Source organism: Aspergillus puulaauensis, chromosome 5 (assembly GCF_016861865.1).
Source record: "Aspergillus puulaauensis MK2 DNA, chromosome 5, nearly complete sequence".
In the NCBI taxonomy this organism is placed as follows: domain Eukaryota; kingdom Fungi; phylum Ascomycota; class Eurotiomycetes; order Eurotiales; family Aspergillaceae; genus Aspergillus; species Aspergillus puulaauensis.
In genome coordinates, this window is record NC_054861.1 from 2,216,568 (window position 1) to 2,241,133 (window position 24,566).

The following is a 24,566-nucleotide window of genomic DNA, read 5'->3' on the forward strand; positions in this document are numbered from 1 at the left end:
GCAAAAAAGATTGCACCCGTGTATAACATGGAGGGGCAACTATTAAAGCTGGTTGTGCCCCAGCCTTCACTATTGCTCTTCCCTCTTGTTCTTTCACCCTCTTCTGCCTCTCCCTCTTGAGCTCCCTTGACCGTGAACACCACCAGTTGAAACATCATGGCTACTGCAACTGGCCTTGACAAGCCTAACATTGGTGTTTTCACCAACCCAAAGCACGACCTGTGGGTGGCTGAGTCCACGCCGACTCTCAAAGAAGTACAGAGTGGCGAGGGTCTCAATCCTGGACAGGTAACGGTCGAAGTGCGCAGTACCGGAATTTGCGGGTAAGTTGACAATTCACGCCCCACGTCGTGTCTCCCCGCATTGGCTTGACTGACAATTGGTTTCTCAATATAGTTCTGACGTGCACTTCTGGCATGCAGGATGCATTGGTCCCATGATCGTTACGGGAGACCATATTCTGGGTCACGAGTCGGCCGGAGACGTTATTGCAGTCGCCCCAGATGTCACTTCGCTTAAAGTTGGAGACCGGGTTGCGATTGAGCCTAACATTATCTGCAATGCCTGCGAACCCTGCCTTACTGGCCGCTACAACGGTTGTGAGAGAGTTGCATTCCTTTCGACCCCGCCTGTGGATGGCCTGCTGCGGCGCTATGTCAACCATCCCGCCGTCTGGTGCCACAAGATTGGTGACATGGGCTACGAGGATGGTGCTATGTTGGAGCCGCTGAGTGTATCTCTGGCTGCAATCGAGCGCAGCGGTCTCCGTCTTGGTGACCCTTGTTTAATCACTGGTGCGGGACCCATCGGTCTCATCACTCTTCTCAGTGCCCGCGCTGCCGGCGCAACTCCCATCGTCATCACCGATATCGACGAAGGTCGCCTGAAGTTCGCGAAGGAACTTGTACCTGACGTCCGCACCTACAAGGTGCAGATCGGTCTTTCTGCGGAAGAGAGTGCAGAGGGTATTATCAATGCATTCAACGACGGCCAGGGTGCTGGTCCCGACGCTTTGAGGCCTCGCCTTGCGCTGGAGTGCACTGGGGTTGAGAGCAGTGTCGCGTCAGCTATTTGGAGTGTCAAGTTCGGCGGTAAAGTCTTCGTGATCGGTGTCGGAAAGAATGAGATTAAAATCCCATTTATGCGCCTGAGCACTCAGGAGATTGACCTACAGTATCAATACCGGTACTCCAATACCTGGCCTCGCGCTATCCGTCTCGTTAAGAACGGCGTGATCGACCTGAAGAAGCTGGTTACCCACCGCTATGCACTTGAAGACGCACTGAAGGCTTTTGAGACGGCGTCAGACCCTAAGACAGGAGCGATCAAGGTTCAAATCATGAGCTCAGCTGCTGATGTTGAGGCTGCTTCCGCTGGTCAGAAGATACAGGTCTCATCGGTCCTATGATGGAGCAACATAGGTGGGCGTTTCAAGGGCGGTTCGTCACCTTTAGTATCATTGTTTTTGTTGTTTCGTTTTATTTGAAGGCGTATGAATTTGGGTATATTTCCTGCATTGTGACGACGTTTGTGATATTTTACGATCATTTTGCTAGAGATGCATGCAGGTTGAAATAGAGATTTGGTAGAAATTCATTCATATTCTTTCTTCAATCATGTGTGGAATGAAGGATCTGAAAAAGTTACCAGTCGCTAGGATCCATTCGTGTTCCCCAAAGTCCTGGAGAACCTAACCTTAGGCTGCTGACACTGCCCCACAGGGCATCTTCGCGTATGAGGAACGGTGGTCCACCTCCAACTCCAGCTGCACTTCAACTCCCTTTCCCTGCAAATCATCATATTTTCTCCCTTCTAGGTACATCGTTCTTATCGTCAAAATAAATAAATCGGTTCACTATTGTATATGAACGCTCTGCCACAATGCATGCAACAGAAAATCCAGTTAAGGTGTCTATTGTTGATCTCCACCTAAAACGCTCTCTGGCGTCCCAGCTCTCGTACGCATAGTATGAGACCTATCCATCAGCTTTGCATTTATTGGAAAGTGCATAATGGATGGAGTGATGTTTTAGTTACTAATTGATACAACCTGGTCACAGAACCCGAATCCCACTATTACGGCCCCAGGTTCTCCAGAACCCAACCGTGGTCGGGAGCTCGTCTTCTCCCTGAACGCGTCGAGGAACCCGGCCCTTTAAACCTGGGGTTGGAAACTGTTGATGGTTCGCATCCATGAGTTGCCTGCATGTTGCAGCACTAGAGACGAAGATCTACACGCCATCAACTTGACAGGAAATCACAGAACATGCCTATTCCTGGCATGATCGCCGATAACTAAATGAAATCCAGTCTCCAAAATGCACATTGGGCTGGGGAAATAATATTCGTCATAATAATGGCGATGTCCATTGCAACGCTGAGAGAGGTCTCAACCATGGTCCATGAGGAAGTGTTATCCGGATAGGTCCGGACTCCCCTCCCTTGCATCTCGAACCCGATCAATACATCAACCATGCGAGTCTCTTCCCATTCTTGTCAGTCTTGATATTGTCGGCCAGAGCCGTTATGCATATCGACTGTATTTTTGACGCACCTCGTGCCATCAGGTTAAGAATATATAAGTCGTGGCAATATCCCGCTGGTCGTTTTGAAATCCAGAGAGATTCAATTTATCTGCGACTTTGAACATGTTGAGGGCCCTGTTTGTCCTACCTCTTGTCGGGGCTGCAGTGATCGGGCCCAGGCAAAACAATCAAAGTTGTCCTGGATATAAGGCATCGAATATTCAGGAAGGTGACAATACCCTGTCCGCGGACCTGACCCTCGCTGGGACACCTTGCAACACATATGGCACTGATTTGAGAGACTTGAAGTTATTGGTTGAGTACCAAACCGGTCGGTATTTGTGATCTTTGGCGAGCTTTGCGCTTATGCTTATATGACTCCTAGACCAGCGTCTCCATGTCATGATTTACGATGCCGATGAACAGGTCTACCAAGTCCCTGAGTCGGTTCTGCCGCGTGCAGATAGCGGCAATAGCAACCGAGAAAGCTCCGATCTTAAATTTGATTACACCGAAGACCCCTTTTATTTTACAGTATCTAGAGAAGACGAAGTTCTTTTTGATACTTCCGCGTCCAATCTCGTTTTTCAATCGCAGTATTTAAATATCCGCACTTGGTTACCCGATGACCCTAATCTGTATGGCCTTGGAGAGCACACAGACTCTCTTCGATTGGAGACGACTAACTACACTCGCACTTTGTGGAATCGTGATGCTTACGGAATTGATCCGGGAACCAATCTGTACAGCAGTCACCCTGTGTACTACGACCATCGAGGCAGTGATGGCACTCATGGCGTTTTTCTGGCCAACTCTAACGGTATGGACATCAAAATCAATAAGACTCAGGATGAAAAGCAATATCTTGAGTATAATATCCTCGGGGGTGTTTTTGATTTTTACTTCTTTACCGGCTCCACCCCTAAGGAGGCCAGTATGCAGTACGCGGAGGTTGTTGGGCTTCCTGCCATGCAGAGTTACTGGACATTTGGTGTACGTTATTCTCATTCCTCGACCAGCAATACAAAACCACAGAAATCGGGCTAGCTCAAACAAGCAGTTACTAACTTTCTTCAGTTCCATCAATGCCGATACGGCTACCGTGATATTTATCAGGTGGCTGAGGTGGTATATAATTACAGCCAGGCTAAAATTCCGTTGGAAACTATGTGGACCGACATCGACTATATGGAGTTGAGAAGAGTGTTTACACTTGACACCGAAAGATTCCCCCTCAAGGACATGCAAGAGCTTGTCGATTACCTCCACGACCATGATCAGCATTATATAGTTATGGTTGATCCCGCGGTGAGCGTGTCCGGTAAGTTTCGTCGATTCTTTCCATTTCAAGAGTACTATTGACGAGTACTAGACAATCCCGGTTACCACCGGGGTGTTGAGCAGGATATCTTCCTAAAGACGCAGAATGGCAGTCTCTACCAGGGTAATATATGGCCAGTTTAGAACACCAATTTATGCTGGTGTAGGATAAAGCTAATCCACGTCTAGGTGCCGTGTGGCCTGGTGTAACCGTCTACCCCGATTGGTTCCATCCGGAGATTCAGGAATACTGGAATGGGGAGTTCAACAAATTCTTTGATGCTGATACTGGCTTCGACATTGATGGTCTGTGGATTGATATGAATGAAGCCTCAAACTTCTGCCCCTTTCCCTGCACCGACCCAAAGACATACTCGATTGAAAACGACCTCCCACCCGATCCACCCGATATCCGGCCCAGTAACCCTCGTCCGTTGCCTGGCTTCCCCGACAGCTTTCAGCCTAACTCCTCGAAGCGATATCTGGAGAGATCGCAAGGGAATAAAGTTGGACTACCTAACCGCAACCTTCTCTACCCGCCGTACAAAATCCAGAATGATGCCGGTCTCCTAAGCGACAAAACCATCCAAACAGATATTATCCACGCGGGAGAAGGGTATGCCGAATATGACACTCACAATATCTATGGAACTAGTAAGTGCGACATCAAAAGCTATATACCTCATCATATAGCCTGACCAATTACCTAGTGATGAGCACCGCTTCCCGCATTGCAATGCAGCAACGTCGTCCCGACGTTAGGCCCTTTATCATCACTCGTAGCACTTATGCAGGTGCCGGGGCACATGTCGGGCACTGGTATGTAGAGCCTTGTATGTTGCATCGTGCGAACCCTAATTCTTCACAGGACCGGCGACAGTCTCAGCACATGGGAGCAGTACCGCATCTCGATCGCCCAGATGATAGCTTTCGCGTCAATGTTCCAAATCCCTATGATGGGGACTGACGTCTGCGGATTTGGTTCAGACACCACCGAAGAGCTGTGTGCTCGATGGGCCTCGCTCGGGGCGTTCTATACTTTCTACCGCAACCACAATGAGTATGGCTCGGCTCCCCAGGAGTTCTATCAGTGGGAAACGGTGACCGATGCTGCAATCAAGGCAATCACCATCCGATATAGATTACTTGACTATATCTACACTGCTTTCCAGCGACAGAGCGAAACTGGCGAGCCTTTCCTACAGCCGCTATTCTACTTGTATCCCGAGGACGAAAACACTTTTGACAATGACCTACAGTTCTTTTACGGCGATGCTCTACTTATCAGTCCCGTCGCCGAGGAAAACTCAACTTCTGTCGATGCATACTTTCCCGATGACATTTTCTACGAGTTCTACACGGGCACCCAAATCCAAGGGCAAGGTGCACCGATCACCCTCACCGACATTGATATAACCGATATCCCCATCCACATCCGCGGCGGGAGCATCATCCCGCTCCGGTCATCCGGTGCGATGACAACTACCGAGCTACGCAAGAAGCCCTTCCAGCTCATCGTCGCCCCCGGTTCAGACGGGACGGCCTCTGGTAGCCTTTACGTCGACGACGGAGACTCTCTTGAGCAGAACAATACTACTAACATCGAGCTCGAGTATCGCAATGACTTCCTGTCCATTGATGGGCAGTTTTCGCGTGACTTCCCCGTTAACATTGAGAGCGTCACCTTGCTCGGTCAGACATCAACCAACTCTACTCAGAACCGGAAGCAAGTGGTAAACAAGAGGCTGGTACTTACGAAGCCCACGAGGGTGAAACTAGCTTAGGGACCAAAGCACACTCGTCTGCCTTTACTTTTTGCCTTTATGTATGCAATCTTTTGGAAACTCAAAATAAATAATACTCCAATGGGTCCACTAAGAACAGGTTCTTGAGCTACGTACTTGGTCACTTAAGCAGTAAGCACTCAGGGTCGACACGCGCATTCACAAGATTTAGTGGACTCAACACGTCATCCGCACGATTTTCTCCAGAGTTCAAACATAACAAGAATGCAAGGGGTGTGGTGCCTGTTGAGAACTGTCGCGAGGGACTAAGAAAAAGTAACGCACCCTGCATCCCTTCGTAGCAAGGCCCCAATGGCCACTTTACCCCTTTGTAAATAAGAGGCCGTGGTCTACATTCCAGCATCCAACCACCTAACCTCAAATCGACAGGTTGCGACTAACTGTACAGATAATCTCGGTTCTCGCACTCTTTGTTATACATATACTTGTCCACTAAATACACAATTTCAACCACCTTCGACGGTTACAAAAAGGAAGAAACAACAACAATGCATTTCTCTATATCAGCAACCAGCCTCCTTGTGGCTCTTTCCCTAACTGCCCCAACCATGGCGAGCCGGCCCTGGTTTTGCGAACTATCTAAGGACGGATCCCTCCTACAGACCCCATTTTGTTGTGACGGGTTTCTGCCGGCCAAGGGTTCCAAGGTCTCCTTTGAGGGAATTAAATGTACGTCCCCTTTGAGTTGTTTCTGCCATTGCGGTATATGACTTGCGCGATGCAAACAGATGCTCACGCGTGTTTGGCTTGGTTCATGATGCTAATGAGGTGTTTCGGTGTTTAGGTGTTGATGTTTCGAACCAGAATCCCTTCAACTTTGAATGTCCGACTGGTGGGCCGCCGAGGTGCTGCCATTCTGCTGTGAGTGTCCCCGCCTTGTGATTCTCGTGTTGGCTGCGGTTGTTGGGATTGAACTGATTGTTGTTTGTGTAGGACCCCAGGCATATCTGTACCTCGACTGTCAAGGAGGGTGATACTGACTAGATGATCACACTGTGGATCACCATGGTGAATGGGACGAGGTGTTGCGATATCTTGGGCGTGTATTTACAAAATCTCGAGTTTGAACGTTTTGGATGCGTCTAAAAACCAAGACTGGAATCCATCAGTTCCTCGGCATTCAATCGAAATACTCTCTCGGCAGAACTCTGCGAGCCGCATATCCGTAGACACTGTTCCGTAAACGGCTCGACATTGATACCAGAGAACCTAGTATGTGGCCAATCCGTAGCATAGAGTATCTGGTTAGTCGCCTCCCGTAAAAACTCCCGAATTATAATCTCTAGGTCTCGGAACTTTTCGTCCTTGCTAAGGCGATATGGTGCAGAGATCTTCACATATGTCTTCCCAGCCTTGAGCAAAGCAATTAACGACGGAAACCCCGGAAGAGAATATGGGTCGAAAGACTCCCCCTTGTCCCAGTCCACCTGGGGTAGATCGGGGCCCCCGAAATGATCGATACAGACCTTGATCCCGAGCTGTGGGATAACTTCCTCCAATAGTGGGATCATGCTCATGGCCGTGTGGACTTGGATCATCCATCCCAGCGGACGGATGAGTTCTGCTTGTTCGAGAAGAGTTCGTCTTAGCTCCTCACGAGTCGGTTCCTTCCCTGACGATTTGAAATTCATTCGAACACCGCGTACGCCTAATGTGTGCCATGCTCTCAATGTCGCGGGTTCTGTATTAGCTGGGTCTATAACAATAATGCCTCTCCCACGTGACGGCCCAATGCGCCGGAGGGCGTCGAGAAGACATGAATTATCAAATCCGTAGATGGAAGGTTGAACAAGGACAACGTTCTCAATTCCAAGGGATGATTCGAAGGCAATTGCGTCCTCGATTGTATGAGGCGTGGGCTTGTATGCTGCGTTTGCGATGAGTGGATATCGAGGTTCCACGACGTGCATGTGGCTGTCCCACGATCTGGGAGGGACTCGGCTTTTCACTGGCTCATGACTTCCGAGCTTGGTCGACGGAGTATTTAGAAACGCCTTGGAGAGCCCAGAAAGGTCTAATCTCGGTCTGATAGCAGCGGTCCTAAGGGTAGGTAACGCCGTGAGCAAGCAGGGCCGAGCAGCAATAGTTGACAGCGCCGGCATTCTGGATGTTTGTACTCAGTCCCCAATATGTCTCTTGAAGCGCTGTATCAAGAGCTAGAGACACTGGATGCTCAGGCAGCTATTGATGCTCTGAAGAATCTATGGGGAATGAGCAGTGGGAAGAGATACAGAAGACTGAATAAGGCTGAGGGTTCGGGGACTAAGGGGCGAAACCCGGAGCTTATCACGAGAAGGCCAATTGTTGTCCGTCGCCATAGTGCAGGTCTTCGCACAGTTCGCGCTGGAGGGTCAGCCGGAGCCCGGCATATTTCTTGATACAGATATAGATCCGGCTTGTTGGCTGTTTGTTGGATAAAAATGGGCCCGGCCCGCCTATAGCAACGGTGGGTGTTGTGGATCTGTCAGGAGATGCTCAATCGACTTGAAGCTCAGTTGGCTTTCCCCAACCTCGATGCCAGGATACAGGAAAGATCACGGACTCCTGCCCGTCGCTGTGCACTCCGAATACCGCTCGCTGTTGGCGACAGTCTGGTTGCAGATGACAAATTACTGCAAGGATTTGCAGAGAGTCAAAAGCGTGACCGTCAGCGAAGTTCGGAAGTTGGCCGAGCTGCCTTGAGATCTTCCACCTTCCCACACGCGCCAGCAGACCTCGTTGCATCCGATCACTCTGCCGAATTTCGAATGTCGAATTACGGAGCGGGCTTGACGGAATCACACCGAGCACCGTTCCTTGGACCGCCCCGCCCAGTCGCCGGCCATGAGGCGGTTGAAGGTGGACAGGTCACGGTGGACCGCTCCTCCATTTTACGTCTTTGTTATCATCACCATTGCTTGCGGGAGTATCCCTAAAGGTGCAGTCTATCTCCTTTACTCTTCTTCTCCCCGGTCTCTCACTAATACTCAACTCCCCTTAGGTTACGATGAGGGCGGATACAGCGCCTCTGTGCGCTTGGATTCCTTCGAGGCTGATTTCAACCTCCTCTCCTCGAACTGGACAAATGACCCAACCGGGCTAGCGAACCGCACGGCGAATATAACGTCATTCAACATCCTTGGAGCGGCGCTCGGAGCCTTGATATCTCTGGACTTAAATGACCGGCTGGGTAGACTACAGTCATGGCGATTAAGTTGTGTCGTCTGGGCATTCGGCATGCTCATTCAGGTGTTCTCCTCTGGGATTTACGGACTGTTGCTGTTTGCTAGGATATTTAGCGGTCTCGGTGCCGGGGCGTTGACCGTCGTGACGCCACTATATTTATCGGAAATTGGTTAGTCAAGACCGTGCCTGGTAGACCTGGACGCTGCTGACCGGGTTTTTAGCCCCTGCACGTACAAGAGGTTTGGTTGTTAGCATTTACATGGTTGTTTTGCTGGCAGTCTTGTCCCTTGGTAAGACGGTCTCCGTCGCATTGGATCTCAAACAGGCCTAACCTATAAATAGGCTTCTTCATCAACTACGCCGCTCAAGTCCATATGGCAGCAACACCACGGCAATATCGCCTGGTGCAAGCTATCCCTATAATTCCCGTTGGAGTCGCGTTCATGGCCTCGCTCATCCTTCCCGAAACTCCTCGTTACCTCATCTCACGATGTCGCCTTGACGAAGGCCGTGGCGTCCTTGCTCGCCTCCGCGGAAAAGACATATCTTCTCCAGAAGTAGATGATGAATTCCGCCTCATAACCACGCAAACCCGTCTCAGAGCGCACACCTTATCCTTTACTACCAACTGGACTGCATTCAAGGAAACCCAATCGAACCCCAATTACCGCCAACGCTTCTGGCTCCTAATGGCCATGCAGACGGTATCACAGTGGACCGGGGGCAATGGTATTACATACTATGTTTCAAGCATCTTCGAAACCGCAGGTGTCACGGGAGACGCCATCTCCCTCGTCTCCTCAGGTGCCTACGGAATCGTCAAGCTCATTTTCACTATGGCGTTTACATGGGGGTTGATCGACTATCTAGGTCGCCGCCGCTGCACTCTCCTCGGGTTATCCCTTCAAATGGCCGCGCATATTTACCTAGCCTGTTACATGGGAGTTCTACGCCCCACAGGGACAAACCCTATAAACAAGCCCGCCTCCGATGCAGCCATAACATCGATCTTCGTCTACGCCGTCGGCTGGTCCATCGGCCTATGTACAATTCCCTACCTCTACGGGACGGAGATTTTCCCCACGCGCATCCGCAACATTTGCTATGCAGTGAGTATGTCGCTGCACTGGTTCTTTCAGTTTGCAGTTGTCCGGGTGACGCCGAACATGTTCGTGTCGTTGCATGACTGGGGTGCGTATCTCTTTTGGGCGCTGGTTTGTTTTGTCGGATTGATTGTTCTTGGGATCTGGATGCCCGAGACTAAAGGGGTGGATATTGAGCGAATGGGTGAGCTTTTTGAGGGGCCCTGGTATCTCAGGTGGCGTGCAAAGGTTAAACCTGAAGAGAAAGCTGAAGGCCGGAAATAGGATGATTTACGAACATCTTTTTTGGATCTGATGTTTCGCAGTTTTTGATTGCATGCATTATATATATACCCCTTTTTTGATGATTTAACTATGTACAGTGATGAACTTGCTATATACCCCATTGCTTTGCAACTTATACAAAGTTTACATAAAATGAACGTGCAATCATTTTTTCATCCTTCAAATAGCTGTCGTCAAGGCCGACCAACCCATCCGTACCCTTCAGCAGGCGTCACATTCGTTGTGATTGGCTCCGCATATGAAAACGCTTCGAAAACCTCGGGGGTTATCTCGTAGGAAGCGGGGTTGTCCAAGGACATCAACGCTTCCGGTAATTCACTGCCAACGTCGTGCATCACTGCTAATCGAGGGAGACTCTGTGGAGGTGCTCCGAACTCCGGTGCTTGCATGGGTTGCTGGTAGGGGTAATATTGGCTTGTGGATGTGCCGATATCTGCACCCCCGGGAGAGATTGAGGGTGACGTACTTTGGTGCGTAGAAACGTGATGGGAGGTTGTTTGTAAATTAAGAGGAGGTTGCGTGGAGGGAGGGTCGGTATGCGATGTTGAGTGGTGTGGTGCGTCTGGTGGTGGGATAGATAAGGCAATGTTGTGGTCAACTTGGAGGCGTTGGATTTCCTGGTATACGAGGTTTAAAGCTGTGGTAATCACTGTGTAGCATGAAAATGGTTGGTTAATCAAAATGCTTCAACAAACAAGTGGATTCCGGGTGCATACCAGGACTGGATACTCGAACTCGGTCCAAGGCCAGGATGCAAATTTTCAATTTATCCAGAGTCCCCGGAGCAGCATATTTCAATGCCTGGATCTCGAGAAGGAAAATGGATGCGGCCGTATACACGCTGTAGGCGGTTGAGAGAACGACGCGGCCATCTCCGAAAGTCCGCTCGTACATTCCAAATATGGAAAGGATGGCAGTTGCAGACGTCATGCAATGAACTAAGTGGCTCTTGTCGTAAGCTTCTCGAGTCCATTTTGAGCAAAGGATTGGCCGATGAATGAGGATATTGATAGTGTGGTAGACACAGCTATAGCGAAAAGTCAGTAATGTCAACGGGGTTTATTCGGTGGCGCGACATACTTCAAAGTCACAATGTGACTGGGAGGGGAGTATGGAGGTAGAGCTGTCGGGATAAGCTTCAGATGTTCGGGTAAATCATCCCACCATCCACCTAGGTTACTGGACTGTTCACGAACACAAGTATGGAACTCTGCCTCAGAAATCTGGCGGTTGTGGTCATAAATATGAATCAAGATCTGGTTCAGAATCTCCATCAATCCACACATCTCTATAAAACAAGAGGTCGAGTGGGCCGGAGTAGGGGGGTATTGAGCGCCGTCCGCAAAAACAATACCATGAGGGATCCAAGGCTCAAGCTCAGAGGTATCGTCCAGGATAGTCCTCGGAGGGCAACCCTGTGAGCTTTGTAATGTCGGGGATCTGCCGAAGTATAGAGACACTATCTTATCCCAAAAGTAGCAACTCCAAAACAGGCGATTCCTAATCTCGATATCCTCATCGCTCAGCTGGGCGGAATCAGAATATTTGCGGCTGTCGATTGTGATGCCTAGATCATCTAACATGCGAAATGCCATTCCGCTATACAGCCATGCCTGGGTTCTATGGCCCTGTCCACATTCACGTGCACTAAGGAGGAGGAGCGTTTGGATCGTAGGTATATCCACATGGCCATCTTTGAGTGAGTCGTGAAGCCCTGTCACTGCGCGATTCCAAAACGCAGCGCCACCATCGTATGATTCTAAAATAGAGTGTATCCTAGGCTCAGTCTTACACCACCGCACAGAATGTGACAAAATAGCGTTAAGCAGGGCATCGGAATAGTAAGGACCGTTGAGTTTCATATCGCCTTGTAGTTTATAGGTTAGTAATGATATAAGAGAGCGTATAATAGTGGAGATTTCGTACGAGTAAATACAGGTCTGTAGACAAAGTTGAATAGCGGCTGGATCCAGCACCAATGTGAGTCAAGGAGGAATTGAAATGGTTCCTAGAAGGCAATAATCGGTCAGTTGCCAATTGTCGTTACCCCAAACACAAAGGAGGGTTGTAAAGACATACAGGCATAGTAGCCATCTGCTCAATAGCTCTCTCGCGCCATGCATTATTAACAAGTCTTTCTTTCCGCTCCCCTGCCTGCGCAGCAAGCTGGGAGCTTGAGGCTGCGGGGTTGAGTGCACCGCTCGGAAGCTGGAATAAACTTGTCGGTCCATGGAAGGAAACCCGGCCATCATGTTCAACTTTCAGCCCTTCAAAGTCTCTGGATAGATCCTGATCGTCGTCTGTATCATTCCCTTTTCGGTTAAAAATCCGAGAATTCAAGCTGGTCTCACCCGTCGAGGTCGCGGAGGAAGGGCTCCCTTCGGCAACATCCCGGGGTTGTTCGTTGCGGTGCTTTGCCAGAACATCTTCGAGCTCTGCCACTCGCCTCTCTAGTTGTTTAGTGTAAGATAAGGTCGGTGCCCTAGAGCATGAATGGTTAGCAAGCGATAGGGAAGATCGGCGAGTATCCAAGGATAGGTTGCATGATTTATGCAAGGCTAGCCAACAAAAACAAAGAGGAATGAGCTGCCAACGAAGGATTACGGCATTTAATTAAAAGTTCGACTTACAAGCTATAGACACACGAGGTTCCTCGTGCTGCACACCGTGAACAAGATGGGCTGGCTCCGTTGCATTTCACCTAGACGACGAATTGACGGTCAGCAAGAAGGAACAGAGCTTCGGAATCTATCCGAACTCAAGCAGCAGGACGAAAGTGACAGGAAACCCACTTTGCGCTTGCGACAAGCTTCACAGGAAAAGGCGCTCTTCCTCGACGGATTGGCCTTCACTGGCACGTCGGCCATATCCGAGGACTTGGCTTCTTTGACCATGAGCAGGCCGCTAAGATCGCCATGAAGACAAGAATCAAGAGAGAGGAGGGGAGAAGGTAGTCCGCCAGAACCCCTGCTCAGTTATAACCAGAGGCTCTGCTTTCCGAAAAGTCGCGAGGCCAATAAAGTCACTCAAATTATGACAGTCTCAATCTCCTCATGAGGGGCTGAGCGGCACGGCGAGTCGGCGACATCAACTGCAAGGCGGGGGGAGAGTGAGACTGCGGTACTGCGCGCCTGAAGCTGGAGTCTGGGACCGGGACTGGGTGGGGACTGGAGAGAAAGTCGAAGACCCGAAGCTTCAGGTGTGATGGTGACGATTGTCTGGTTTGGGAAAATTCAACGATCGGCAGCGAATCATCGCTTCCATGATGGGCCTTCACCCTCGTTCTCGAAAATTTATCGCGGGCTAATTGTTCAAGGTTCCGCTGGCTGCGCAGTCGGAAGCTTCACGCGATCCTTGGTTGCTTATTCTTTGTTGGTCGATTGCACTCTGGACCCATTATTATTCTCTCTACTGGCTAAACTATTGTACATGAATCCACCACCTTAAGATATACAAGGTATGTAAAGATGCAGTATATACTATACAAAGTGCTTCTCCAACTGCACCAATAAATCGTGAACTTCGTCAATCGGCACCGGGATCGCCCGCGGATTCTGCAGCACTTCTTCACCGAGCCGTTTAGCCAACACGGCCCGCAGCGTCTGGGCGCTGCGGTCAGGCTTGCTTTGCAGCTGACCCGTAATATCGACCGTAAGACGAGAGTTCGCTAAATCCTTGGGGCCAAGAATGAAGATGAGGTTGTATTTCATCTGCTTCGCCCGCTGGATCTTCTTGCCTAGTGTCTGGCTACCTGCGTCCACATCGACCAGGAATGTGGAGTCCACAGCTGACAGAGGTTGCGGTATCCCTTCACCTACAACACCCTGATCAAGAGCTTTGAAGCCTGATATCTTTGCAGCCGCCTCATGTGCTTGCTTCACAACAGCCTCGTCCTGATTCACGGTCAATACAATCCCCTGTCGGGGGGATAGCCAGAACGGCCAGCGACCGGAATATTCCTCAATGAGCAGTGCGAGAAAACGCTCCAGAGAGCCAAAGTTCGCGCGGTGAATCAATACGGGCGTCGCCCTTCCAGGTGTAGCGGGGTTGTAGTCATCCTCTCCTTCCGCGACTTGGTACTCCAATTCAAACCGTTGTGGTAGGTTCATATCCAATTGAATAGTAGATAATTGATGATACTTGCCAGCTTTGTCCTGAAGCTGAATATCAATCTTGGGGCCGTAGAATGCGCCGTCGCCTTCATTTATCGCCCAATGTTTCCCTGTCTGGTCTAAAGCTTCGCGCAGCTGACTCTCGGCACTATCCCACAGCTGAACGTCACCAATGAAATCTTTCTCGGGCCTTGTCGACAGCACAAGCCGATATGGCCCCAAACCAAACGTCGTCATCACCAAATCAACAAATCCAAGCGCTGATTTTATCTCCCCCTTAATCTGTTGCGGGCGACAAAAGATATGGCCGTCATCTTGGTGGAATCGCCGAACGCGTGTGAGACCGCTCAACGAACCAGAAACTTCGTTTCTATGAAGCGGGCTGAAATCGGCGTAGCGGATAGGAAGTTCTCGGTAAGAGTGGTTCTGCGACTTGAACAACAAGCAATGCCCCGGGCAATTCATTGGTTTCAGCCCGTAGGACTCGTTCTCCCCAGCTTCTCCGTCTGTATTTCCCATGGCTCCTCGCCCGCGCACCTCGTACATGTCATCTTTATAATTTTGCCAATGGCCGGACACCTCCCAGAGCGATTTCTTATAGATTGTCGGTGTTAGGACTTCGCGGAATCCATATTGGAGATATTGTGTGCGGAGGAAGGAGGTAAGCTTGTTGATGATATGGGCACCGTTCGGAAGGAATAGGGGTGATCCGGGACTGTAGATAGATGTGGTAAAAAGGTCTTGGGCGGTCCCCAATGCGCGATAGTCAGCCGACGACGCAGGTTGGTTTTCCGGGGGCTGTTGCTGTGGTTGTTGATCAGAGCACGAGCAAAGGCGTGAAGATGTGGATGAAAGCCATTGAACTCTCCCTGGGGAATATCGGTAGCCAATTGGGTTTCTAGGTGGTATTGAATGTCGTATTAAAGGAGATATCCGACGCATGTTGACTCGATGAAGAACGACGTGCTCTCCGGTTGATCGCAAATTATTTGATTGATCGACCCCATTTTTGGAGAATCCCGTGATAGCCCAGTTGGGACTAGCGTTCCCGTGATGTTTTCTTCCCCGCCGCGACTTTTGGTCCAGAATAGATCGACAGAGTATAGGAGATCGGGTTTCCATCTTTCTTCACGGTTTACTGACTGCTTCCCTTTTTTGCTCCCGGAATACGGACGCGTGTGTCTTTCATATTCATTGTGTTGTGGAACGATACGCGCCAAGTTCGTTTCTAATCAGCACTGCCCGCGATATAACGGCCAAAGCTTAATATCGCGAACACAAAAGCATCGCATCAACTCGATGTCTACCTCAGGCCTTGGAGAATCATGGGTGGTGGCTTCAGTTGATGCCGAGAGAGAAGATACGACGGTCAAGCGCTCGCCCAGGACCCCTAGGCAAGCTCGAACTGGAACTCAAGATGGAAGTAACCATGGGTTGGACTCTACTGCCTCCTCGGTGTCTGGACCAGAGTTGATTATGCCTTCAATATACGAGACGCCTATTTCCGAAGCATCTTGGGTTGCGCCAGCGGTACGAGCAAAGCAGCCAAGTCCAAATATCAGGCGAAGACATCAACCCTCTGCCGAGACCACGAAAGAAAAGAAGGCTGTTTCCGACGCACCAAACAAGAACGCTCGTTCGACTACGACATCCAAGGATCAAACACGGACCCGTTTCACACTTTTTGAAACACCAATCCGATCAGTTATCAACCTCATCCTTCTCGCGGGAATCTCACATTTGCTCATTTTGCCTGAACTTCTGCAACAGTATCCATCTATGTGTTCCATGGATCCACTTTCGGCATTATACCCATCTCCCTGTCGCAGCCATCTTCTCCAGTCTTTCAGCCCTGAGAAAAACAGCCAATCGGCGCCAATTGAAGCCGTTCTCTCATTTCAAATACACTTGGAATCTCTCTTCAATGCGACCCTGCATGAAATCGCTCCACTCAAGGGTTCGTTGAAACAAACAGAGTCTCAGCTCCGCACCGTCCAGCGTGGGCTGAAACATGCACACCCAGGCACAAAGCATGAACTGGACCTCGAATTCGAGAGTTGCTGGCGCGCCATCCGAATTGCAGGGTGGAAATTTGACACCCTCAAGGCCGACCTCCAATCGGCAGTTGACAGCCTAGTTGCAGCGGGTAATGTGAAACCGAATTCCCGATCTTCCATAGCCCAGGATGCCCGTTTATCCACCCAGATGCTACGTCGTGAACAGTATATCGAGCAACTAATGGCAAGGATGCGATCCAAGGCTGATTCACTTGCCGCCGACCTTGTCACCCTCGACGACCATCTCGAGTCAATCGAGAACATCGTGGATCGGGAAAGTGAAACGGCTCCCACGTACTCGCCCAAAGACTCAGCTAGTCGACTCATAGCTTTCGTAGAAGCCATCGTTCCTCCCAGCCTTTCGCTTCCTTCTTTCCTCAGGCCGGCTCAGCAAGACACGCCCGCCGATGATAGCGACGATGCATCCCCCCTCTACCCAAAACTCACCATATCACAGACTTTCCACGAAGCGACAACTCACCACCGTCCTGTCGCTAATATAGCGAGGAATCTGTCCCAAAAGATACAGCAATCTCTCCAGAAGAAAAGAAACACCATTCATTAAACTCGCCACAATTGGCATGTCATGACGAAAATTCAGAATGAGATATGATACCCACGGACACAGGGACCCTTGAGCGTTAGTGGCGTTTGGATCTGGCACGCTATTTACCAGATTTACCCTATACATCCACATGCGCTTAACTTTTTCTTCACGGAGTAGGTAGCAACTTTGGTTTCAAGAATTTGGTATTTCTTTATTATCCAGGTCATAAGTACCTTGGTATCTTTTGTGGGTAGTAATAGCATCCAAGCATTGGGTAAGGTGCATCAAGGAAAGACGGAGAAAAAAAAATAAAACCACCAAGTCATAACACAGTACCATTCAAGGCAGGCATCAAACTAGCATCGGCTAGAACCGAACCAGAAAACATTAGGGTAGGGTAGTATATCCCCCGAAAAATGTCAGGCCTTGATAGCGAGAAATTAAAGGGGGAAGACGGGGGCAAGTAACAAGTTCGAACAAGGTAGCAACGGCGATAACAAGGTGGAGAAAAAAACGGCTACAACCTCATTGCTCGCTTGAGAATGTCCAGTCAATCAGATATTTGCATTGAGTGTATGTGCACGGCCCTCAAAAATAACACGCGAGGTAAAAAATAAAAATAAAAAAATGGACAAGTAATTTACAGCTGTAGCATCGCGGCCATCATGCTGAAGACGGTTATCAATCCGCCGGCGGAGCTAGTCAGAGACGAAGCAGCACCGGTGAAATCGGGTGCAGACGCGTCATCAGTAGAGCTCGCTTCCTGAGACCCCGAGGGGCTGGAAGAGTCGGAGCCGGAGTCGCTGGAGCCGGAATCAGAGCTAGAATCAGAGCCGGAGCCGCCAGTCGAGGTGGGAGAGGCAGACTCGGACTGAGATTCAGAGCTGTCGGTAGTGCCTGTCGAGGTTGAAGTTGGTTTGTCAGTCTCGCTGTCGGTTGTCGACGTCGAGGTCTCACTGGAGGTAGAGGTGGAGGTCTCACTGCTGCTGGTCTCACTGCTGCCGGACGAAGTGCTAGACTCGCTCGAGGTGGAGGAAGTCGTCTTGGATGAAGTGTCATCGTCATCAGGCTTGGAGTCGTCGAACTTGATGCTCTGCCAGTCACCTGAGGTGTCCGAGTAGGTGTACTCGCCAGCGGGGTGGGTGTTCTCGATGTGGACAGACTTCACATACATGGTGAAGGGAGCACCGCTGTAGTCAGTCTGGCCACCAGCCCATTCAATGGTACCCTGCTCGTTGTCGGAGTCACCACCGGCCCAGATGCCGAGTCTCAGGCGGGCAGGGGTCTGGGGGAAGCGGCTTCCGCCCTTGGCATCGGCGTAGTTCAGAGTGCGAACAGTGTTGCCGTCAATGGCCCAAGAGACCGACTTGGGAGACCATTCAATCGTGTAGGTGTGGAAGGTCTCCTGGGGAGTGGCCACGGTTTCGTAGGTTGCACGGTCGTAGCTGGAGGTATCACCCTTTCCAAAGTAGTTGGTCTGGATCTGAGTGGTGTCGCCACCAAGAGCCTCCTGTATAACACAAACGCAATTAGCTCAAGTTTCGCGTGTATGCACATGCGGTCAGAAATGAAATGTTCTTGTCGTAGTGGAAACAAAGACAAGGGAAAAAGCAATCATGATACTTACCCAGTCAATCTCATCAAGAACGTCCGACTCGAGGACAATGCTGCTCACGATACCAGTGCCGGGAGCAGCCTTCAGCTCAACTTCGGCTTTACCAAAGAGGAAGTAGAAATCAGTGTCAATGGTGGGCGCATCTCCCTTCTTCGCAACGGTGAACTCGGCACCATCATCACCAAACTCAACATTGCCACTGGCAGTGAGCCAGCCGTCCAGGGCAGATTTACCCTTGGTGAAGTCAGAAGAGAAAGTCTTGCTGTTCAAGCCTGGGTTAGGCTTGCAGGTCTCTTGTTACATCGCGTTAGTATTGGATTGACCACAAAAGAAATTCAACAAGCGGGCGTACTTTTCAGAGGGTTGCAGTCAGAGTATGTCTGAGCCAAAGTGAGGGGAAGCACTGATGCCAGTGCGAGGGCGTATTTGAGATACATGGCGAATTGTTGCTTGAGCAAGTTCTCTCGATAGGCAAGTGAGAGAAACGGACAAATCCGCAGACGGGAGGACCCAGTCTATTTATGTAAGGATCTTAGAAGTAAGCTTTTGTCTGGCGTGATCGCAACGAAGGTGTGCCCCAGAAAAAGGCGAGATTGCGATTCCGCCAACGGAAAAAGCAAAAAGAAAGAGAGATAAAGCGAAGGACAAGACCGTTGCTATGGCAGAGTTGATGGAGGGTTGGGGTAGATGTATCCGAGGGCCTTTGAGCCGCCGTTAGGATTAGGCAGCTATTAATACTTTCCCCTGAGCAACAGAGTCAAAGAGGCCCAGTGAATGATACGTCCAACCACCAACAAGGGCGCTCCTGTGTGAGTAAGTCCTGGGCCCGAGGGGGCCAATCTGGAGGGCCACAAACATCATTGGAAGCGAGGCAGCTGTACCCCTGGTTGCAACTTGGGGTGTGAATGAACTCATGCAGCGCAGCAGCGGCAAGTCCAAGTGGCCCCAGGGATGTGGCTGAAAGCTGAGAGGCCACTGGTCTCAAAGTCTGAGTCGAATTGACAATGTGATTGACTGAGCAGCAAGGTGATGGTCCTGATGGAGCAAGTGACCATCGATCTGGCGTACCCACACCAGCGTAGGTGACCCAGTCTAAGACATCATAGTGTCCATGCATTTAGACGACAACCATGATGGTTCGTCTGCGAGTGGATTCAGGTGAGTGGAAACAAGTGCAAGTCGGGAGGATCACTGGTCCAACCCAGCCCGGGGAAGCGCTAAAAATCTTGGTTTTCAATGCATTCGCTTATGCCGAGCAAAAAGAGATAGTTACAGTAGTTCCACGAGCCCGGAAAATAAAGGCAGGAGCTGGCGTGTCTCCGCTGTGGCAATAGTATTATCCTCATCATTCCTACCGCATTCGACTTGACAACCAGAAAAGCTGCTCAACAATCGAGTCAGACCCAAGGTTGCATTTTGGTCGCTTAATTCTGTCCGCAGTCTGCACTCTGCCCAATCAGTACGCTGCCTAGTTTCAGGTGAGGCCGCCTTAAAGAGAGCTACTGCAGCGGAGTCCCCTTTAGCGGTAGCGTTCTGTCCACGGCGTGGAGGAAAAGATTTGCTCGTGCACGGTAGAAAAGTGCTCGGCCCCATCACACGGCTCCACCACGACTCGCGTCTCTTCCTCGGACAGCCAGCCCGGCGCCGGGAGGGAATGATGATTTACTGTTGATCGTGTCTGAAGTCTGTTACAGATGTCTTGGGTTGCTGCGACTTCTTGGATTGCTGCGACTGAACCTTGAAATCACTGTCAGGCTGTCAGAGCTGCCAGCTGCTGCCCGCGCAGTGCTGAGTGAGGTCTCCTTCACAAAGAAAGTCAACAAGGTTCACCATCACTTCCAGAGGTTGATGTCTCACCATCAGTAAAGTCAAAAATTGGGCGAACCCACCAGCCAACTGATAAGGCCGACGAAGACGGAGGAAGGGAGGAAGGAAGGAAGATGCACGGGCACTAGTCCCGGCCGGACATTGTGCCGAGCCTCATCCTGCCTCATCCTTGCAAGCTCCCCTGTGCCGTCTCCTTGATCATGAGCAGGCCTTGAGTCATGTGAATTGTCTGTCTGTCTGTCTGTCTTCATCTGGTGGCTTGGAGAATGGAGGAAGTGGCCCTAAGAATAGTATCCACCAACCCTTGGTACAGAAGGTCCATGTGATGAACCAGCAACATGGAAAGGAAAACAAAGCCGACCGTGGGGTAAAACTGAAAACAGACAGCAATAAAGAAAAGCGCGCAAAACGGTCACTCCGGGGCTCGAACTGCCGATGCCGAAATATCTCTGCCTTACTATCTATGCCTGATTGCTGCCTGACATTTTGGCGGTGACTAAGCCCATCCCCAAACCGTCTTTGTTGGGGGAGTGACGAGAACAACAAGCGCGATTGGCTGGCGGTCAGGCGGTTCAACAAATCAACACCTGCCCCGACATCATGTTGCTGCACCCGTGATCTGATTCAGGCATTGTGGGATGATTCCCCCGCCTTACACCTCCCCTCCTTCTCAACAACAGCCCTCTCTTGTATTTCCTCTCTTTTTCACCTCAATATGCACTGAATACACAGCTACGCTCCTTCAAAACCAGACCAACATGGCGCCGAAATCGAAATCCTCCTCCCGACCCCATAGTACCTGCATCTCTCGCGCTCCTTCGCCCGCAACTGTCTCCCTCGCTGTTTCCTCTGCGCTTCCTATCTCAGACCCAGAACCCTCAGACCGCAAAGTCTACATTCCGATCTGCTTCTGTCTAATCTCATTTGCCGTTATGATATTCAACTAAGTCTTCATGCGCGGAACCTCGCCAAATACCGAGGTTCCTCAATAAAGCGGTGACTATCGAAAAGTGATGCCTGCCTATCACTTTCTCTCTTCCTCTCGAACACGCAACTGCAATGCAACCATAAGACGCCTCATCGAAGGCAGATGCGCGACATGTGACCAGAATCACTCGATCTACCGACCCCGCAACGCATCTCAGCCCTCTACCATACCATCTATATAACTATATAAGACGATGATTGCTGGACTATCGCCACGCCGCATTCCATAGAACAACAGCCTACCAGCTCCCATCCACTCAATCCCGAATTCAACTAGTCATGCATAATGGTTACACGAACACATCTCACGAGAGTTCCGGGGAGCGCATTCTGGGTGCAGGTCTGACAGACGTGCTCACGAGTACATATATTATATATATGTGCTTTTTTTTTGTTGCACAAAGCCGGAAGAGAAATATACAGCAGGATGAAAAGCACTAGTCTGTTCTTGGATTCTCGTTTCGTGCTGTCATAGGTTGCACTAATAGTGATCCGATCACTATATTATTATAGGGATTGGGTTACTTAACCATTTATCTGGGATATGCAATACCCTGGTGGTATGTGGCATATCCCTTCATCCCGATTATTCGGGTGCAAGGAGGACACGCAGTGTGACATCTTGGGAGGAATACGTCATTTACTGCTGCTCTATTCGTATCATCTACACTGTTTCGATTTCTTATGACGCAAGTACGTTCATTCACAGTTCTTTTCTTTTATATATATGTCTATAAGCAGAAATCCAAGATACCCAATTATTTATTTCGAATACCACAATATTTGACAGTCTCTAACAAGAGATTATTACACCACGGTCTATATCAAAAGTAGCAAGTCCCCCCATTTACCGCAGGGTAACCAACTCCTCTGCACTTGTAGGGTGGATAGCAACACAGCTATCAAAGTCCTTCTTCGTAGCGCCCATCTTCACGGCGACACCGAAACCCTGCAGCATCTCTCCAACGCCTAGTCCGAGGATATGCAAACCCACCACCTTCTCTTCAGGCCCGGCAACCACAAGCTTAAACTCGGTGGGGTTCTTCTTCTTCTCTTCGGCAGGGAAGACGTCGTAGTACATCGCTGCGAAGCGGGTGTGATAGACCTTGACATTGGCATCACCGAAGCGCTCGCGGGCTTCGGGCTCGGTGAGACCGACAGTGCCGACTTCGGGGTGGGAGAAGACGACAGTGGGGATGTTGTCGTATGAAAGCTTGGCGGTTTTGAATTCAGCGCCGCCGAAGAGGCGGTTGCCGAGTTGACGGCCGGCGGCAATGGCGACTGTTATTGCGGATTGTTAGAAAATCTTTTCAAAGGTAATGTACGGAGATTTGGAAAGACATACCAGGAGTTAGCTCAGCCTGTCCAGTGACATCGCCAATGGCGTAAATACCATCGACATTGCTGTTTTGGTACTCGTCGACAACGATATGTCCCCTCTGATCACGTTTGACGCCGGGGATGTCAAGGTGCAGGTCCTCCACTTCAGGAAGACGACCAATGGCCCACAAAAGCTCATTGACTTCCAACTCGGAACCGTCGTTCATGATCAGCTTAAGAAGCTTGTCCTTGCCCTTGCCGTCGCGAAGGAGCTGGACCTCCTTAATACCTGGGTGATGCTTGTGGACCTTGATTCCGGCGGCTTCATATCGCTCGGTCATGGTCTTCTGAATCATCGGGTCGAACTTGCGTAGGAAGGTCTCGCCGCGAATAAGCAAGTTGGTGTCAACACCAACGGTGCCCATAACACCCGCCAACTCGATGGCAATGTATCCGGCACCGACAACAGCAACCTTCGGAGGAAGCTCTTCAATCTCGAAGAATCCATCGCTCGTGATACCGTGCTCGGCGCCCTTGATGTCCGGGATGCTGGGTCGGCCACCAGTGGCGATCAGAATATGGGGCGCAGTATACCGCGTCGTTGTACCATCATTGGAAGTAACCTCAATGGTCTTTGACTCAACAAAACTCGCACGGCCGTGCACAAGGTCAATACCTTCCTTACCCCAGTTTCTTTCGTAAATTCCGTTCAGGCGCTCGACAGTCGCGTCACGGAGCTTCTTGAAGTGATTGTAGTTGACGTCGACGTTATGGGGGATGTCATAACCGTAATGGCGACCCGCCTCAACGGCTTCAGTGATGGAGGCAAAGTTCCAGGTCATCTTCTTGGGAACACAGCTAGAGTGGACCTCGGTTAGCAATTGCGATAATTCAACCATTGGATAGGAATACACCTTACCCAACGTTCACGCAGGTGCCGCCAGAGCGTCCACTTTCCACAATCAACGTCTTTGCGCCATACCAGCCAGCGGCTCTCCGTCCACTACCACTGCCACCGCTTCCACCACCTAGCACGATGTAATCGTACTGCTGAGTCTGTACAGGAGGCATGTTGCTCGAATCCGTGACCGGGGAGGTGGATGAGAAGTGTCTTGTGAGCGACGCGAGACGAGACCCAGTAGAAAGCGAGATAGCCGATGGGGATTGAGAATCCAGGGTGCTTCTCTTAAGGTTCCTGTTGATAGTGCTTCGACTGACAGTTGCGGCAGTGCCGTAACCTCCGTATGCGCGAGAAGATTGACGGATCGGGAATAGCAAAGACGGACGAATAAGCCGAGTCTTCGACGGTTGGGCAGTGAGAGGCCGAAGAGAGGAGCGAGGAAGCATGGAGGGAGTCTAACGACGCGCACCGGCGGATTAAAAAGAGGGGAGGGAGGGGGATAATGTAGGCAGGCAGATTGGAGGAAAAGCTGGCGGGGAAGCCGAACTCGCGAGCTTCGGCGATTGGAATGACGCTATTGTTGCACTGGCCACTACTACTACAAAAATGAAGAAACGTGTCTCTACACCAAACAAAATCCATCCATTTCAATCTAGAAAGTCTGACATATACCGCGCAAACCAATTGCGTGATCTCCCACTCTTTTGTTTTTCGCCTTCTCGGTGTTTGCTCTTCCTTTTGCAAGTGATTCCTCGGTTGCGTCATTACTCAGCATCACTCGCTCATCTCACTGATTGATAAGCAGTATGGAATCTAGAGTCTAGAATCTGATGATGGGATTAATAACTAAAAGCTGCCATGGCAATACTGCAGGGATTGCGAAGATATCATCTATATCATATTGGAATTTGATAGTTGAGTACGGTATATGGGAACTCTTCATACTAGAGTGTACATCGTGTTATTGGGTGAGAACACCACGCATATCACCTAGGGG

At 50.2% G+C, this 24,566-nt stretch overlaps 10 protein-coding genes across 10 annotated transcripts; 5 read left to right on the plus strand and 5 right to left on the minus strand.

Annotated features, from left to right (window-relative positions):
- Positions 1–156: 156 nt before the first annotated feature.
- LAD1 (NAD(P)-dependent alcohol dehydrogenase) lies at positions 157–1,408 on the plus strand (the record flags this gene model as incomplete). The annotated part of the gene is made up of 2 exons (XM_041705897.1): positions 157–323; positions 397–1,408. The coding sequence occupies 2 exons, from the start codon at positions 157–159 to the stop codon at positions 1,406–1,408; spliced, it is 1,179 nt and encodes a 392-aa protein (XP_041558337.1).
- A 1,240-nt stretch (positions 1,409–2,648) lies between these two features.
- On the plus strand, positions 2,649–5,629 carry agdC (putative alpha-glucosidase; the record flags this gene model as incomplete). The annotated part of the gene is made up of 7 exons (XM_041705898.1): positions 2,649–2,856; positions 2,911–3,518; positions 3,603–3,846; positions 3,898–3,969; positions 4,035–4,499; positions 4,556–4,664; positions 4,714–5,629. The coding sequence occupies 7 exons, from the start codon at positions 2,649–2,651 to the stop codon at positions 5,627–5,629; spliced, it is 2,622 nt and encodes an 873-aa protein (XP_041558338.1).
- Positions 5,630–6,732: 1,103 nt separating this feature from the next.
- On the minus strand, positions 6,733–7,752 carry APUU_50856A (putative TIM barrel metal-dependent hydrolase; the record flags this gene model as incomplete). The annotated part of the gene is made up of 1 exon (XM_041705899.1): positions 6,733–7,752. The coding sequence occupies one exon, from the start codon at positions 7,750–7,752 to the stop codon at positions 6,733–6,735; it is 1,020 nt and encodes a 339-aa protein (XP_041558339.1).
- A 721-nt stretch (positions 7,753–8,473) lies between these two features.
- Positions 8,474–10,182, plus strand: APUU_50857S (putative MFS quinate transporter; the record flags this gene model as incomplete). The annotated part of the gene is made up of 4 exons (XM_041705900.1): positions 8,474–8,567; positions 8,631–8,984; positions 9,037–9,105; positions 9,158–10,182. 4 exons carry the CDS (start codon positions 8,474–8,476, stop codon positions 10,180–10,182), a joined length of 1,542 nt encoding a protein of 513 aa, XP_041558340.1.
- Positions 10,183–10,376: 194 nt separating this feature from the next.
- APUU_50858A (putative C6 transcription factor) lies at positions 10,377–13,097 on the minus strand (the record flags this gene model as incomplete). Its single annotated transcript, XM_041705901.1, has 7 exons — positions 10,377–10,852; positions 10,920–11,230; positions 11,284–12,070; positions 12,130–12,211; positions 12,283–12,685; positions 12,834–12,904; positions 12,996–13,097. 7 exons carry the CDS (start codon positions 13,095–13,097, stop codon positions 10,377–10,379), a joined length of 2,232 nt encoding a protein of 743 aa, XP_041558341.1.
- Positions 13,098–13,682: 585 nt separating this feature from the next.
- On the minus strand, positions 13,683–15,257 carry APUU_50859A (threonine--tRNA ligase MST1; the record flags this gene model as incomplete). Its single annotated transcript, XM_041705902.1, has 1 exon — positions 13,683–15,257. One exon carries the CDS (start codon positions 15,255–15,257, stop codon positions 13,683–13,685), a length of 1,575 nt encoding a protein of 524 aa, XP_041558342.1.
- A 357-nt stretch (positions 15,258–15,614) lies between these two features.
- On the plus strand, positions 15,615–16,937 carry APUU_50860S (uncharacterized protein; the record flags this gene model as incomplete). The annotated part of the gene is made up of 1 exon (XM_041705903.1): positions 15,615–16,937. One exon carries the CDS (start codon positions 15,615–15,617, stop codon positions 16,935–16,937), a length of 1,323 nt encoding a protein of 440 aa, XP_041558343.1.
- Positions 16,938–17,559: 622 nt separating this feature from the next.
- Positions 17,560–18,971, minus strand: CRF1 (glycoside hydrolase family 16 protein; the record flags this gene model as incomplete). The annotated part of the gene is made up of 3 exons (XM_041705904.1): positions 17,560–18,429; positions 18,547–18,827; positions 18,887–18,971. The coding sequence occupies 3 exons, from the start codon at positions 18,969–18,971 to the stop codon at positions 17,560–17,562; spliced, it is 1,236 nt and encodes a 411-aa protein (XP_041558344.1).
- A 2,028-nt stretch (positions 18,972–20,999) lies between these two features.
- On the plus strand, positions 21,000–21,308 carry APUU_50863S (uncharacterized protein; the record flags this gene model as incomplete). The annotated part of the gene is made up of 1 exon (XM_041705905.1): positions 21,000–21,308. The coding sequence occupies one exon, from the start codon at positions 21,000–21,002 to the stop codon at positions 21,306–21,308; it is 309 nt and encodes a 102-aa protein (XP_041558345.1).
- An 887-nt stretch (positions 21,309–22,195) lies between these two features.
- On the minus strand, positions 22,196–24,015 carry glr1 (glutathione-disulfide reductase GLR1; the record flags this gene model as incomplete). The annotated part of the gene is made up of 3 exons (XM_041705907.1): positions 22,196–22,629; positions 22,694–23,526; positions 23,588–24,015. The coding sequence occupies 3 exons, from the start codon at positions 24,013–24,015 to the stop codon at positions 22,196–22,198; spliced, it is 1,695 nt and encodes a 564-aa protein (XP_041558346.1).
- Between the last annotated feature and the right edge of the window lie 551 nt (positions 24,016–24,566).